The sequence below is a fragment of the Symsagittifera roscoffensis genome, chromosome 7 (assembly GCF_963678635.1).
Source record: "Symsagittifera roscoffensis chromosome 7, txSymRosc1.1, whole genome shotgun sequence".
Lineage (NCBI taxonomy): Eukaryota > Metazoa > Xenacoelomorpha > Acoela > Convolutidae > Symsagittifera > Symsagittifera roscoffensis.
Window position 1 is genome coordinate 59,672,653 of NC_087068.1, and position 15,250 is coordinate 59,687,902.

General features: G+C 37.4%; 1 protein-coding gene across 1 annotated transcript in view; it reads right to left on the minus strand.

Annotated features, from left to right (window-relative positions):
• The window catches only part of LOC134850881 (WASH complex subunit 5-like), a 127,709-nt gene that overhangs the window by 18,077 nt on the left and 94,382 nt on the right, over window positions 1–15,250 (minus strand). The window contains exons 9-12 of the mRNA XM_063866643.1: window positions 13,831–13,979; window positions 12,865–13,107; window positions 3,520–3,757; window positions 2,788–3,059 (exon numbers count right to left, since the gene is read on the minus strand). Of these exons, the coding sequence (XP_063722713.1) occupies window positions 2,788–3,059; window positions 3,520–3,757; window positions 12,865–13,107; window positions 13,831–13,979 (902 nt within the window). The remainder of the gene's footprint in view (window positions 1–2,787; window positions 3,060–3,519; window positions 3,758–12,864; window positions 13,108–13,830; window positions 13,980–15,250) is intronic.

The window sequence follows — 15,250 nt, forward strand, 5'->3', positions numbered from 1 at the left end:
CCAAAAAACGACTGATTAACTTGGAAACCTTTTCAACGTAGAAAAAAATGTGACCTTGAAGCTCTTTAAACTTCAAAAATATTTTCTGATTGACCATTTTTGGATAAAACAAACGCAATTTGATAACAAGGATAGCCTGTTACTGTGCAGGTAGCATAGAATGTTCGACCATAGTCTTGAAAAAAGACGAAAAAGACTTTTTTCAAATAAGGGTCATTTTTCCTGCGTGGTTGATAAAAAGATCTGAACGAAAAATAGAACTTAAGCATATTTGACAATCATAGTCAAATAAGCCAATGGAAACAGTTTTTGTATAAATATTACAAGAGAAAAGAAAAAAAAAATTTGCAGAATTTTTTTGAACTTTGAAGTTTTGCTTAAAAACTCCAAAAATTATTTTTTTACTCAAATAAATTAAAAATTCACGGCCTAAACAAGCATAAACAGTCTATTGCAAGCCTGCACATTCACCTTATTAGCTTAAAATTAGGCCAAAAATTTTAAAATTAGGCCAAAAATTTCTTACTCGTTTTTCTTGACACTGAGAATTGTTTGGGTCGTTCGAATCACGTCTGAAAGGGCTCGAATTCGACCCAATCCAATAAATAACTGTGTAACCTGATTTCGAAAACAAAATAAAGAAAAAACTCAAATACTCGAATACAAAGTTCCTCCTCATTTTTCAAATGGTCGGATCAAAAACTGGATAAAGAAATTTTTTTTTCAAAAGCCACAAGAAACTCTAAAATTTAAACCCACTAAGAAATTAATCCAAAAAACATTCACCCTTTTTCACGTTATTTTTATTTCTGCTAATGGAAAGCGTAATTTGACTTCCTTTAAATGAATTTGAAATGACTTAAAAAGCAATCAAAATCAAACCGCTGAAAAAATTGAGCGTGAACATCTTTTGGGCTGTTCACGTTCAAATTTGATTTTACCCAACTTGACTTTTGATAGATTTTTAATTTACTTACTATGGTGATGTGAAGAGACTGAAACTCGGATCAAAACATGCTTTTAAAAAAGATTATTTATCAACTTTGATGCTAAGATATATTGAAAAAATAAAAAAAATTATAGATCCCGTCAACGACGTCCTCAAAATGAAGACTCAATTTCATCCACTCTCCGCTACAATTGGATTGATTTTTAGGCTATCCAGCCTGAGTTTTTTCGACAAAAAGATCAATGATTTTTGATTTTTTTTGGAATCCAAATCACTAGCAATTGGGGTTTAATATGCCATATTCGACCCCTATAAACTTTTTTGGCGAATTCAAAACTGGACAAAATAACCCACAATGAGTCACATTTCTATGCAATCACTTCTTGAAGTGCTCGGCGCCGTGCAAGTAATACGGACTCTTCCTATGACAGTTGTTACTGCAAAAAAAATCAAGCAGATATTGTTATATTTTTAAAGCATTTTATTTAAACCTTGATAAGTGAATTGAGCGAAAAGCTCACCAGTAAAATGAGATTTTTGAAGATACTTTCATTCATTTTTTGCTAAACATTTAAAGAAAAGACAAAATTGACACTACGTTTTTCTCGACGATCGAAAAGTTTCTTGATTTTTTTAAGGAAATAATCCAAACCTTGACTAAAAGGTCTTTAATATGATATTGATTATGGTACCGGAAAAAATTACCTAATTTCATTCTAGCCTATGCCATTCTACCTTACGTGTTTTTACCCACATTACCCGACAATGCATTTTTACACACAGGCCAAGCTGCGCGTTGCAAACACTAGCGAAACACGACAAAAAAAGCAATTTTATAAGGTGAAAAAAGAAAAATAGAAATACGCCCCGAATTACCAAAACCTTGCTACGTATCGGATTCGACTGAGATTTGGGGTCTGACGCCCAGCACGCTAGGTCACGAACACTTAACAACCGCCAAACACTAGTCACGAATGAAGCAGCTACATATGCCAATAAATTGCCACTGCGATTCAACAAAGTGGCAAATACAAATAGACAGAATTTGGCATGTAATAATTGAAGGCATCCATGCTAACTTTGCATGTAAAAAATAGAAAGCATAAAGCATGAGCATTTCAAGAATATTGCGAGATATATTGAGTTGGAAAATTTCTGAAATCGAATTCTTATTATTGTACTGATACTTGAAGCAAATAGCTTTTTCGATTCATTTGAACAATGAGAAATGCATCAACTGTGTTAACTTATTATGTATCGAACGTCAAAGCATATGCTATCAAAAAACCGCAAGGGTGCCACAAAAGTGGCTCACGTAAAGGTTAGAAAAAAAGAATAGTCATACTATAGCACTAACTCACTAAAGTTGCTAGTGTAATCATCAATGCCAACACACAAACACAAATAGTGATCGCAGTCGAGCCAAAGTAATGTGAGCTTGCGAACAGAAATTAGGACTCTATGAAAATTAGAACTGGCCTTTACGGAAAATCTAAGAAAAGGACAGAGTGGCGTATGGTTAGGGTTAAATAGTATAGGGTAGATTGTAATGGAAGCACTATTTTTCAGCCCAAGAGAAATTTTTTGAGGTAACTTAAATTGCACCAAAACTCATCCGAAGCTAACAATTACTTCACTATAAAGCTCATTAATTTCAAAGTCTTTCATGATAGGAACTACTAATTTTGATAAACATTTATACAATTTGGGAATACTGGACCGAGAAGTATTTTTTCCGGCTGATATATCTCAAAACCTGGCTGTAGTATCAGGAAAAAAACTTATTTTATTAGCACTGGTGAAACTTGTTTTAATCCTAGCACTTTGACCAATGCTACCTGGTATATTCCTCTTGCCATATCTTCAGTCCATACAAGTTGACATAGTCTTGAATGTACTCAAATGACCTCCTGAACCCATCTATCTTCTGGGCCAACTCTGGCAACTTCGTGTTCAGTTCGGACACCTTGGCTTTCGGATTGAACACAAGAGTGGAGTGGAGTGCGTTGGCCACTTGCACCACCAACTCCTTCCGGATCCCATCTTCCAGCAGCTGTCTCGGATCTATCTTGATCACACCCACCATCGTATTCTTCATCATCAGCACGCCCTAGACAACAAAACTCAATATGTTTCATCTGCGCTGACTAACAGACGACTTCCTGTTCCATACTTCTCAATTACTTTAAGCCTCTCTTAACTAAAAACCAGAGCAGTTTTAGTTATTCTTTTTTCAGTAAAATAACATATTTGCAGCATTGTTTTTATAGCCATGTACTTCAATTTTGGCTTTTCCTTCCTCTTCAAAACAGTGCTTCGCTATCGAAGATAAAATTCATTTGTTTTTAGATAATTGCAGATAGATAGATAATTAATTGATTCAAATAAGCGAGATTGACTCTTCTTTCATCTGTGTCAAAACTGGTGCTGCGATCATCCAATTTTGGGCATTCTTTTAAAAACTTCTTTGCACGTCTTCTCGCTTTCAATATTGCAATATTTTGCTTTAGTTCGAAAATTTGTACTAAAAATAGTGCTAAGTGGAAGTTTGTGAATGATATTTTTCGCACCTGTGCCAGAACAGAGGCGTCATGTGTGAGTCTGGCCACTTCGAATCTCTGCGTCTCCAGTGCGTACTCTGTCAGCTTCTCCTTCTCAACTTTAGTGGGCAGTTCTCTCAAACTGGGGTAGTTGGTCTGCAGCCGGATGATTTTGGCCAGTAGGGCGAACATGGAGGTGGGGATGATCTGGAGCACTGCCCGCATGAACATCACCAACTCGTTGCTGTAGTACTGAGAGACACTCATTCTACAGTCAACAAAAACAACTTCAACAAAAACAAAGCGTATTCAGTCGTCTTGCTCGAAACAAACTAAACTCGAATCACGAATGAAAAAGATTTTAAATGAATTATTGTTCACCCCATCTGACGTGTATTTTTGGTTCCGAAGTTTCGGGAAAAAAATTGCTACAGGCCTGAACAACTGACCAATGACGAACCTTTGAAGAGTTAAGTATCAACAAAGATCAAAATCTAAGACTAATTTCGTTTAAACGCTTTCACCAAAAAAAATTACGTTGTAGATTAACAACTTTAAGCTTGAAAAGTTATTTAGCATTCTAGCCTCCATAAATAACAGTCAAACAAGCGATGTAGCTGGCAGGTAAAAACAAAGCGGAAAGTAAGTCGACAAAAAATAAACCGAAAGCGACGAAGTCGAAAAATTAGAAGATACCAAAGAAACATCAATAGAAAAAATTGGACTGTCAATTTATCGGAACACTAATAAGGCTGCAGAGTGTGAGTAACAGACCAATGAATGCAAGTAGGACGGACATACTGCATGCATGTTTTGTACTGCATGCATGCTGAAATCCATAATAATAACATCGAAAAAATCAGTAACATGATAAAAATCATAATAAAAACACTGAACACTAGCGAGAAAGCGACCAAAAAAAAGCTCTATAAAAAGAAAATAAGAAAAATAGGCTTTGACACAGGCGGAGCTGCGCTTCGCAAACACAAGAGGAAAATGCAAAAAAAAGATCTCTAAACAGGCAAAACAAAGTGAAATAATCCTTTTGGTAAATAATCCCATAGATTATAAGGTTAAAAAGACACCTTGAGAAACTTTTTGGCAAGGCTTGGGAAAAACACATTCTCGCATCTGCTTTAAGACCGCTTTTAATTTTACTAACACTAGCCACCAATAAAGCATCTGCAAAGTTTCAAAAATTGTACATTTTCTATGACAATATTTTTTCAAAACGCAGGGCATAGCCGTTTGCACAGGGAAGATTCGCATACCACGTTTTTTATTCAGGTTCAACTCTTATTCTCCGATTTGGCAGCTGTTTTTTGTTGAATTCATTTTTATACTGTTCTCTTTCGTCTGCTTAATCGTCATGACCAGTTTGTTTATTGTTTGGTTTATATTTCAGACAGTGTTGTGCCTTTTGTATGTTGAGTCAAATATACAATTAATTTTTACATGGTAGCAGAATGTCTAAAACGATCTATCCTCCTCCTGAATTTTCTGGTAAAAGTTATGAAGCTTGGTGTCGTGAACTCAAGCTTTGGCGAACTTTGACTGATCTGGACAAAAAAAAACAGGCGCCAGCTATCGGATTGTCCCTGAAAGGGAAGTATCGCGAAGTGGCGATAATCTTGACAGATGATGAAATGACTGCAGAACCGGGGTTCGAGAATTTATTGACAAAACTTGACCAAAAATTCAAAAAAGACAAGGTTGATCTGGCGTATGAAGCCTACAACAACTTTGAACGCTACCGTAGAACTCAGAGTACAAGTATTGTGGAATTCGTCAACGAGTTCGAATCAAGGTACGATGAAATGGCGAAGTATGATATGAAGTACCCCGAAAAGGTTAAGGGGTGTAAGCTTTTAGATATGGCATCACTTGAAATGCGTGAAAAGTAGATGGCGCTCACCGCTGCCAGAGATCTTACTTTTGAAGAAATTGAAAAAACTCTTCGACGTATTTTTGGCTCCAATCAGAGTATAAGTGATTCAAACTTTGACGAACTTGTCCCTTCGCAACCTTCGAGCTCTACAAATATCAAAACTGAAGCTTTCATGAAAAATCGCTACTCCAAGTTCCAGAAGCGCAAAACAACCGATTCAAAACCATATAAAAGAATCCAATTGACCGAAGTGGTAATATAACGAATTGTCGTAATTGTGAATCTGTTTATCATTATGTAGCAGATTTTCCGGTACCCTTTGAGAACAAGCGCCAGAAGGAAACTGAGTCGCACTTTGTTTCGAGTGAAAAAAGTTGACCTAAAAGTTGTGAAGATTCTGATGTCCAGGAATCACTAATTTCTATTGCATTAATAGCAGGAGGGGTATTGCTGCAACAATCTCGGAATTGCGCTACTCTGGACACCGCGTGCACGGGAACAGTTTGTGGGCAACTGTGGTGGGAAGTGTTTTACGACAGCATTCCCGAAAATCTCAAAAAAATGGTCAAGTATGAGAACTCGGAGACAAAAATTGTGTTCGGCAATATAGAGAGTCAAAAAGCAATTATGAAAACTACTTTCCCAGCCCGAATTGGGTCTTAACTTTGTACCATCACATCTGACGTAATTTTGAGCGAATTGCCATTATTAATGAGCAAACAGGCCATGAAAAAAGCTGGAATGAAGTTGAATTTATCCGAGGATAAAGTTATTGTGTTCGGTGAAACAATACCACTCTCCTGCACGTCATCCGGTCATTATTTACTGCAGCTATCAGATAAAAAAGTCAATGAAGTTTTCTTGGCAAGACCGAATGGTGATCTCGATAAGAAGTCTTTGTGGAAGCTTCATATTCCGTTTGGACACTGTTCGAAGTTGAACTTGGAAAGGCTGCTGAAAAATGGAAAGTACAAATTCGATAAAGAAAATTTAGATGAGATCTACACTCACTGTGAAACTTGCACTACGAACTCCAAACCTGTTATCAAGCCGATAACTTGTGTACCTATTTCTTGTTCTCCGAATGAAGTTGTTGCAATTGATCTTCATCAACTCGGTCCCAAAAGCTGGTATGTTCATCTCATCTGCACATTCAGTCGATTTAGCGTTACTTCTATAGTTTCATCAAAAAAACCACAAGAAATTATCGGCGTTGTCATGAAAAAGTGGTTTTCTGTTTTTGGAGCACCATCGCGTGGCTTCTTAACTGACAACGGAGGCAAGTTTTTCAACTCACACTTCAGCAGTCTCGCTGAAAAATTAGGCATCGAGTTGCTAATTCACCGCATATTCACCCCAGAGTAACAAAATCGTTGAGCGACAATATCGCACACTCACTGAGATGTTCTGTAAGGTTTTTCACTCATTCCCGGATATTGACCAAGAAACCATGTTAGCTTTTGCTTGCCATGCTAAAAACAATCTATACAGCAACAATGGTTTCACGCCGTCTCAGATAATGATTGGTCGAACAACCATTTCTCCGTCAGTGCTGGACTGCAAACTACCGTTCCTAAATGAAGAGGTTATGTCAGATTTTGTCGCGAGAAATTTACTCTCGTTGGCAGCGATTCGGAAATCTTTCATAGAATCAGAGAACTCCGAACGTATTCGGCGAGCATTAAGGCACAACATTAGAGAGAGGAATACCTTTGAAGTGGGAGAACCAGTTTACTATTTAGGACGCGGAAAACCTGGTTGGCATGGGCCGGCGAAAATAATTGGGCGAGATGGTAAACTAGTCGTTCTACGCAATGGTTCTTATGTTAATCGCGTTCATGAAACCGATTTAAAGTTATCACCGTTGGATGACTGGTTGAAATGTGATTGCATCGATGAAACGACGGAAAGTGCAGTTTGCAACGAAAAAATTGATTCCGGGGTCGAAAACAGTGAAACCTTGCCCGCTGAAGAAGTTGATGACGTTTCATGGGATTTGCGAGAAGTTGAAAGCGCGGTAGATGACGCCGTTACCAGTGAAAATTGCGCTAACGAAGTAGTCAGCTCACATGAAGTGATCAAACCAATTCACGGGCCAGTTCACTCCAAAAAAGCGTTATTACCAAAATTTGGTCAGACAATACGCTTGAGCAACTCTCATGCTGATATTTGCGATAAAACCTTCATGGGCGAAGTTTTATCTAGAGCTGGTAAAGCCAACGGGAAAAATAAAGGATTTTTCAATGTTAAATGGAGTCATCCGGATGATGTTGCTGGTCAGTCACGATGCATAGATTTATTATCGGAAGAAAACGATTGGAATATTGTCTCAGAACCCGAAGTGTCTGCTTTTCTGAGTAGTACTGACGATTTTGTGGTTGCTAATTGAATGAGTTACAGTCATGGAAGGATAATAATGTCTTCGAAGTTGTTTCCGCGAGTGGCCAGGATGTGATGGGCACAAGATGGGTCCTCACGATGAAAAAAGATGCCTCTGGAAAACAAGTCCCGAAAGCCAGGCTTGTCGTCAAAGGTTTTTGTGAAACTCTAGATACTTTCGAAGATAAGGCACAACATTAGAGAGAGGAATACCTTTGAAGTGGGAGAACCAGTTTACTATTTAGGACGCGGAAAACCTGGTTGGCATGGGCCGGCGAAAATAATTGGGCGAGATGGTAAACTAGTCGTTCTACGCAATGGTTCTTATGTTAATCGCGTTCATGAAACCGATTTAAAGTTATCACCGTTGGATGACTGGTTGAAATGTGGTTGCATCGATGAAACGACGGAAAGTGCAGTTTGCAACGAAAAAATTGATTCCGGGGTCGAAAACAGTGAAACCTTGCCCGCCGAAGAAGTTGATGACGTTTCATGGGATTTGCGAGAAGTTGAAAGCGCGGTAGATGACGCCGTTATCAGTGAAAATTGCGCTAACGAAGTAGTCAGCTCACATGAAGTGATCAAACCAATTCACGGGCCAGTTCACTCCAAAAAAGCGTTATTACCAAAATTTGGTCAGACAATACGCTTGAGCAACTCTCATGCTGATATTTGCGATAAAACCTTCATGGGCGAAGTTTTATCTAGAGCTGGTAAAGCCAACGGGAAAAATAAAGGATTTTTCAATGCTAAATGGAGTCATCCGGATGATGTTGCTGGTCAGTCACGATGCATAGATTTGTTATCGGAAGAAAACGATTGGAATATTGTCTCAGAACCCGAAGTGTCTGCTTTTCTGAGTAGTACTGACGATTTTGTGGTTGCTAATTGAATGAGTTACAGTCATGGAAGGATAATAATGTCTTCGAAGTTGTTTCCGCGAGTGGCCAGGATGTGATGGGCACAAGATGGGTCCTCACGATGAAAAAAGATGCCTCTGGAAAACAAGTCCCGAAAGCCAGGCTTGTCGTCAAAGGTTTTTGTGAAACTCTAGATACTTTCGAAGAAGACTCACCAGTAGTTTCTAGAGAGGCTATGAAAATGTGCCTGGCGCTAGCCGCAATGTTGGGTTGGCCAGTCCTTGCCCTGGATGTCAAGACCGCTTTTTTGCACGGAAAGCATCTTACGAGAGAGATATGCGTTGAACCTCCTTCCGAAAGTGGTACCCCTAATGGTACTGTTTGGCGCTTAAAAAACCAGTTTATGGGTTGCAGGACGCAGCTAGACACTGGTATTTGAGAGTTTCTGAGGAATTAGTTTCCCTTGGTGCTACCAAGTGCAAACTGGAACCCTCTATTTTTATTTGGAACACTAACGAGATGCGTGGTCTGGTATGCGTTTATGTTGATGATTTTCTCTACTCAGGTACTGATGGCTTTGTTGAATTCATCACCTGTGCTTTGAAGTCCAAATTCATTATTGGTTCAGAGAACCAAATGCCGATGACTTTCACAGGCATTGAGCTAAAAGATAGCGGAAATTCTCTTCAGATGAGTCAAACAGATTACGCACATAGCATAAATGAATTACCCATAGAAGGTGCCTCAGATGCCTGCTTGAACGCACATGATGCGACTATTTTTCGTGGAGCTATGGGGAAACTCCAATGGCTAGCAGGTCAGACGAGACCTGATCTAGCGTTTTCTGCAAATTCTATATCTATATCTTCCGTGTCGCCCACTTACCATGATGTTCATATAGCGAACAAAGCTTTACAAGATGGTCTCGACTGTGCAGTATTCTTCCAAAAGCTCTGGAAGCAAATTACAGACCAGTATTTGAAGATTTTTGCTATAACGGACAATTATTCCCTCTACTGTGCCTTACTTTCGGGAAAATCTGTGGAAGAAAAGCGACTCCGAATTGAAATAAGCGCCTGCAAAGAACTATGCGATTCAGGGGATTTGGAGAAAATATTTTGGGTTTCGACAAATGAGCAAATTGCTGACTGCCTGACGAAAAAAACTGGAAATTCGGAGTCCCTTTGGAGAGTTTTGCGATCGAATTATGTTGATGTATCAAAAAATTCCATGAAAAATGGTGAATTTGCGAATGTGTGAATAACTGCTTTGATCTTAACATTTCTACCTAAATAACTTTCAATCAATATGTTAAGTTTTGATGTGCACACTTAATTGAAACACTCATCTGTCAATCAGTTATTCAGCCACGTGCATTTCGTTATATGACGCTTTTTAATAAATTGCTTCAACTTTCGCTTGATTGCTGTCAATCAATTATTCAACCACGTGCATTTCGTTACATGACGCTTTTTAGTACATTGCCTCAACTTTCGCTTGTTTGCTCAAGCAGCGTTTGCATAACACGCCGACTCAGCTTTACGCATAAACGCGTACTCGCTATCATCAATCCTCCAACAAAGAATTCATGGGAGATTGTTGAATTCATTTTTATACTGTTCTCTTTCGTCTGCTTAATCGTCATGACCAGTTTGTGCAATGTATATTGCTTGGTTTATATTTCAGAGAGTGTTGTGCCTTTTGTATCTTGAGTCAAGTATACAATTAATTTTTACATTTTTGAGTCAAAAAAATTAAAAATTAACCAAAATGTCAAAAATCGGGCTTGTTTGAGGCCATAACTTTTTTTCCCATATTTAGGGAATAGCCGCTTGAGAAGGAGAGATCCCAACGATTAGTTCTTTAGCTTAAAGGTTAATCTCAGATTTATGCATTTATTATTTAAGAAAATGAACAAATTCAAATTCAAAAAAGTCAAAAATCCCCCTATTGAAACTTTCGAAAGCCGTAGAAATTGGTGTAAACAGAATTGAGACTAGCAAAAAATGCAGGCACATAGAATAGCAGCCAGTTTTTCCAATGACACCATTGTTTTGAAAATTGGTTGTAGTTTTCCAAAGAGTTGCAAAAAAAACAAAAATTAACAAATCCCATACATTATATATTTTCATAACACCTGTTGATTTCAAACAGGACCAAACGCTAGCCAAAAATAAACCAGCACTACACGCTTTTAAATTACCTAAGCTGAAATATGATGAAATTGAAATATACCAAAAGTGCCACTAATGAGCACTTTTATTTGCTACTTAACTTGGAAAAAAATTGTTCTTAATATTACACTTCGCTTCGCTTGTGTAAATATTAACTTTTGCTGAGGCGGATTTGATCCCACCGCAAAGAGATTTGGAGTACCCTGTCCTCGCATCTCCGCTAAGAGCCCTTTCTAATTTACTAACGCTAGCCAAAAATAAAGCACCTACATATGCTAATAAATTGCCAAAGAGATGCAGCAAATGGAGACACCAAATACAAATAGACGCATCTTTGCATTAAAAAATTGGAATACAACAAACTGAGACATCAACACATACTTTGTATGTAATAATTGGTAAATAACAAAGCCGAATTATGTATAAACTGCATTTCAAAAAATCGCAAGATAAATTGAATTTGAAAATATCTGAAATCGCGTTTTTATTATTGTACTGTAGTTTGAAACAAATGGCTTTTTGGGTTCATTTATGTCAAGTGTCTTAACTTATTACTAATCGAATGTCAAAACACATGATATCAAAAGTCGTTAAGGTGCCACCAAAAGTAGTACCAATAGTACCAATTCTGCTGTTCGATAGCGGAGCTTGCCCTCCTTTTAAAAAATGAAATGATTTTAAAGAGAAGTCACAAGTCAAACCGCAAAAAAGTAAAGCGAGTCTGAATAAATTTTTAAACTTTTCCTGAAAAAAAATTATCGCGACCTATTTAACAGTCCGAACTACGTTCATTGACCCCTCATCATGATTAAGCTATAAAAAAATCAAAGAACTTGTTTTATGACTAACAATTTGTTGGGCCACATTAACACCACTGTCAAATCCGCTTAGGGGGGAGGATGTTATCTCAGTTTTGATTCAGAGTTTTCAGCAAAACAGAATCGAGCATTTTGCACGCAGCGCTGAGCATACTTCATTCAATTTAAACTCTGCGGTGGTAATTGTAATTTGATCCATCTTTTTCCATAAAACTAGCCCAAATAAAGAAAGTTAGACCAATACGTGTTTTTATTCCGCTGTGAATTCTGAAAACTTTAATACGAAACTCAAAATTAGGAACAAGAAATCATTTACGTTTTGTTCGCACCTTTTCCACTTTCGTTATTAGAGAAAATACAGTGCTGATTTAAATTATCCGGACAAAACGAACAGAACTTGAATTTTCACACGCGTTTTTCTTGGGTTCAGAAATTGGGTTCAGATTAGACGAAAAGTGAACAGAACAAAAGTTGCTTAGAATTTCATCAGAATTAATATAGTGCAGTTTTTTCTCCGAAATTCTCAACCAAAATTTTACCCCAAAAATGGGTAATTTTGGCTTTTTTCAATTAATCAAGAATTACGCTGAAACTACTTTGATAATTGATAAGAATATTGTATCATTAGAAGCCTCATACGCAGCCCAACAAAGTTTAAGAAGGGTTAACTCTCCAACGATTTGCGCAAATTTTGTAAAATTTGTTTTTAAGCAAAGATTCTGGGTTTTAGATAGTAACAATCACATTTATTGATTATCAAGTGAAAATTTTTTTCTCTTATACTGGTTAACTGGTTTTTGGAGATTTATACCTTCTTAAACTTTGTTGAGCTGCGTAAGAGGCTTCTAATGATATAATATTCTTATCAATTATCAAAGTAGTTTCAGCGTAATTCTTGATTAATTGAAAAAAGCCAAAATGACCCATTTTTGAGGTAAAATTTTGGTTGAGAATCTCAGAGAAAAAACTACACAATATGAATTCTGATGAAATTCTAAGCAACTTTTGTTCTGTTCACTTTTTGTCTAATCTTGACCCAATTTGAGAAAAACGCGTTTGAAAATTCAAGTTTTGTCCGGATAATTTAAATCAGCACTGTAATCAGCCTTCAATTTGGAAAAGGAATTTGAATTGAACTTGAAATCACCAAATCAAATAAGAGCAGGATCAAATTATGACTTTTTTCCTAAAAAAAAATCAGCACGGCCTAACTATTCACTAAAACCATTGACCCTCAAACATGCCAACTAGTTAACCTGTCGGAGCTCTTGGCCTGTGTGATGCGAATGAGTGGAACTAGAAGAGCAGTGGACATCTTGAGGAAGACGGCCTTGAGTTTGATGACACTGGAGGGGTCTCTCTTGATGAGAGTCTGCATGGAGGGGATGTACTGGTGCATTAGAGTGCCCCACGCATAGGAGAGGTCCATGATACTCTCCACAGCAGACAGATAGTCCTGCTTGACATTGATGATGCGCAACATCTGCGCCAACTGCTGCCTACAACCACACTAGCCTCACAATTAATAACACTAATTATCCACTAGGGAAAGGACAACTAACATCATAGCTGTCCAGCTTATACAGAAGCGCTGGTGAGCCTCATTAGGAATTACAAACAATTCTTGGCTCATTTTTCTTGACTCAGAATTGTTGCCTCAACACACAATTGCATAGTAAGATCGTTTTAGAATATAACTCACACGACTTTTCAGAACTTATAGCCCCGGGTATTCCAAGGAAGTAACTTAAAGCTAAATATATAGACCTAATCGTGTTTCGTACGGACCTTTTTAGGTTTCCTTACATGATAGATGCAATGTTTCTTAAAGTTTTCCTAAACAATTTTAACATAGCCAACAGACAGTTAGAAAAGTGTAGACGAAATCAAGGATCTGTTCGAACACGTTGCAACTTTCAAATTAAAAGAACTTAACCTGCTTGAAAAAAAAAACTGGAGCAATAGGAAATTTTTTCCACTCGGAATTCACAAAACTGAAGTCCAATTTTGAATCTAGAACTAATTCACGTTCTCTTAATTGGAGAACGTAACTTGAATTCCTTTTAACAAAAGAAAAGGAGTGAACTCAAAAAGACATCAAATGTCAAAAGGCGAAAAATCATATTTGAGCCTGGAAAATTTTTCCTAAAAAAGAAAGCAAAAAATCATCACGATCTTCATGAATGCCTTCGCTACATTGATTGACAATTGAAAATTCATGCCTGGTGTCATTGAGGAACTGTTTGACGTATAGGTTGGACTCCAACTGGTGGAACTCCTGCACCTCCTCCAGAGCCTGGCTGAGCTGCTGGATGTTCCTGCCTGCAGCCACCCACTCCTCGTGATTCAGAGCTGCTATCTGCGACTTCACCTTAAATACACACCTATAATTGCAAGCCAAGCTTAGTTACTATTTTTCTCTTCCCATCTGATAGTCATTCAATGCATAGTCCGACACGATGAAATAAACAGGCTTAATTAACAAAAACTTCCCTCGTGTTATTTTTAAGATATACCAAATAAACCATTTTCAGCAAGGGCAAGCGACAGTGAAGGAGTTTCAAATGAGTTCGCAAGATCGAAGAACATCTTGATACATTATAGCCAAGAAGCACTAATTGCAACAAAACACTTCATTCGAAATGCGCCACTAGTTCTCCCCCAGAAAAACTACGTTAAACTCATGATACAACACAAACTAAGATTGGCAAGCTACCCTACAAAAAGAGGGGGTCCAAAAGTGCCGCCTTCCAGTGGTGGACATGACAGATGTACAAACAGCCGCAAATGGCACGTACCCTACCTTCCCCAACAGGGGAGCGCAAAAAAGCACAAAAGAGGAAAAAAGCACAAAAGAGAGTCGAAATAATTTTGAAAACCAAGTCAACACATGGTTGAAAAATTTTCAAAAAAACTCAAGGACAGCGAAAAAATTTTAGAACAATTTTCAACTTTCGATGAAAAAATATAACACGTTGAAGCGCTTTGCTCTTCAAGAATTGTTTCATCTTTCAAACATTTTGCTTGAACTTTTGAAAGCTGGATCAAAATGTAAACTTTTATTTCTAGGAAGTACATGCTTGAAGCCATCCACATTTTTCGCAACATTTCGATAGTGGAGTTTGCCTTCGTTTTAACAAAGGAAATGAGCTGAACTTAAATCTAAAAACAAAAAATCACGACCTAGAAAAAAAGGACAGTTGGAAAAGTGTTAAAGAAGCTAACTAGCAAACCATAAAAACACTCGCTTATTTTTGAAAAACCATATCAGAGTTGATAAATCCACAGCCAATAAAAAAATTCGAATAAAAAGGGCATTTTAAAAGCCTGTTGTTGACAGAATCGAAGAGTTGGTCATATGGTTCAGCTGATTTTATTAAACAAGTAGTTGGCCTGAAAAAAGTCCTATGTTCCAATTTGATAACGCTCTCTAATCATAGAGGTAATTATGTTTGCGCTCAAAGAACACATTAAATACTTGATAAAAAGGCAATTTTTAGAAAATCATTTTGAAAAATTTACATTCGCTTGCTGAAATGCTCCCAAATTTTTTTTGATTCTCGATTGAAAAAGTACCACTGACTACCTCAATAGATGGTCATGAGTTAATTCAAAACTATCACTGCAGGACGGTTTCACCCA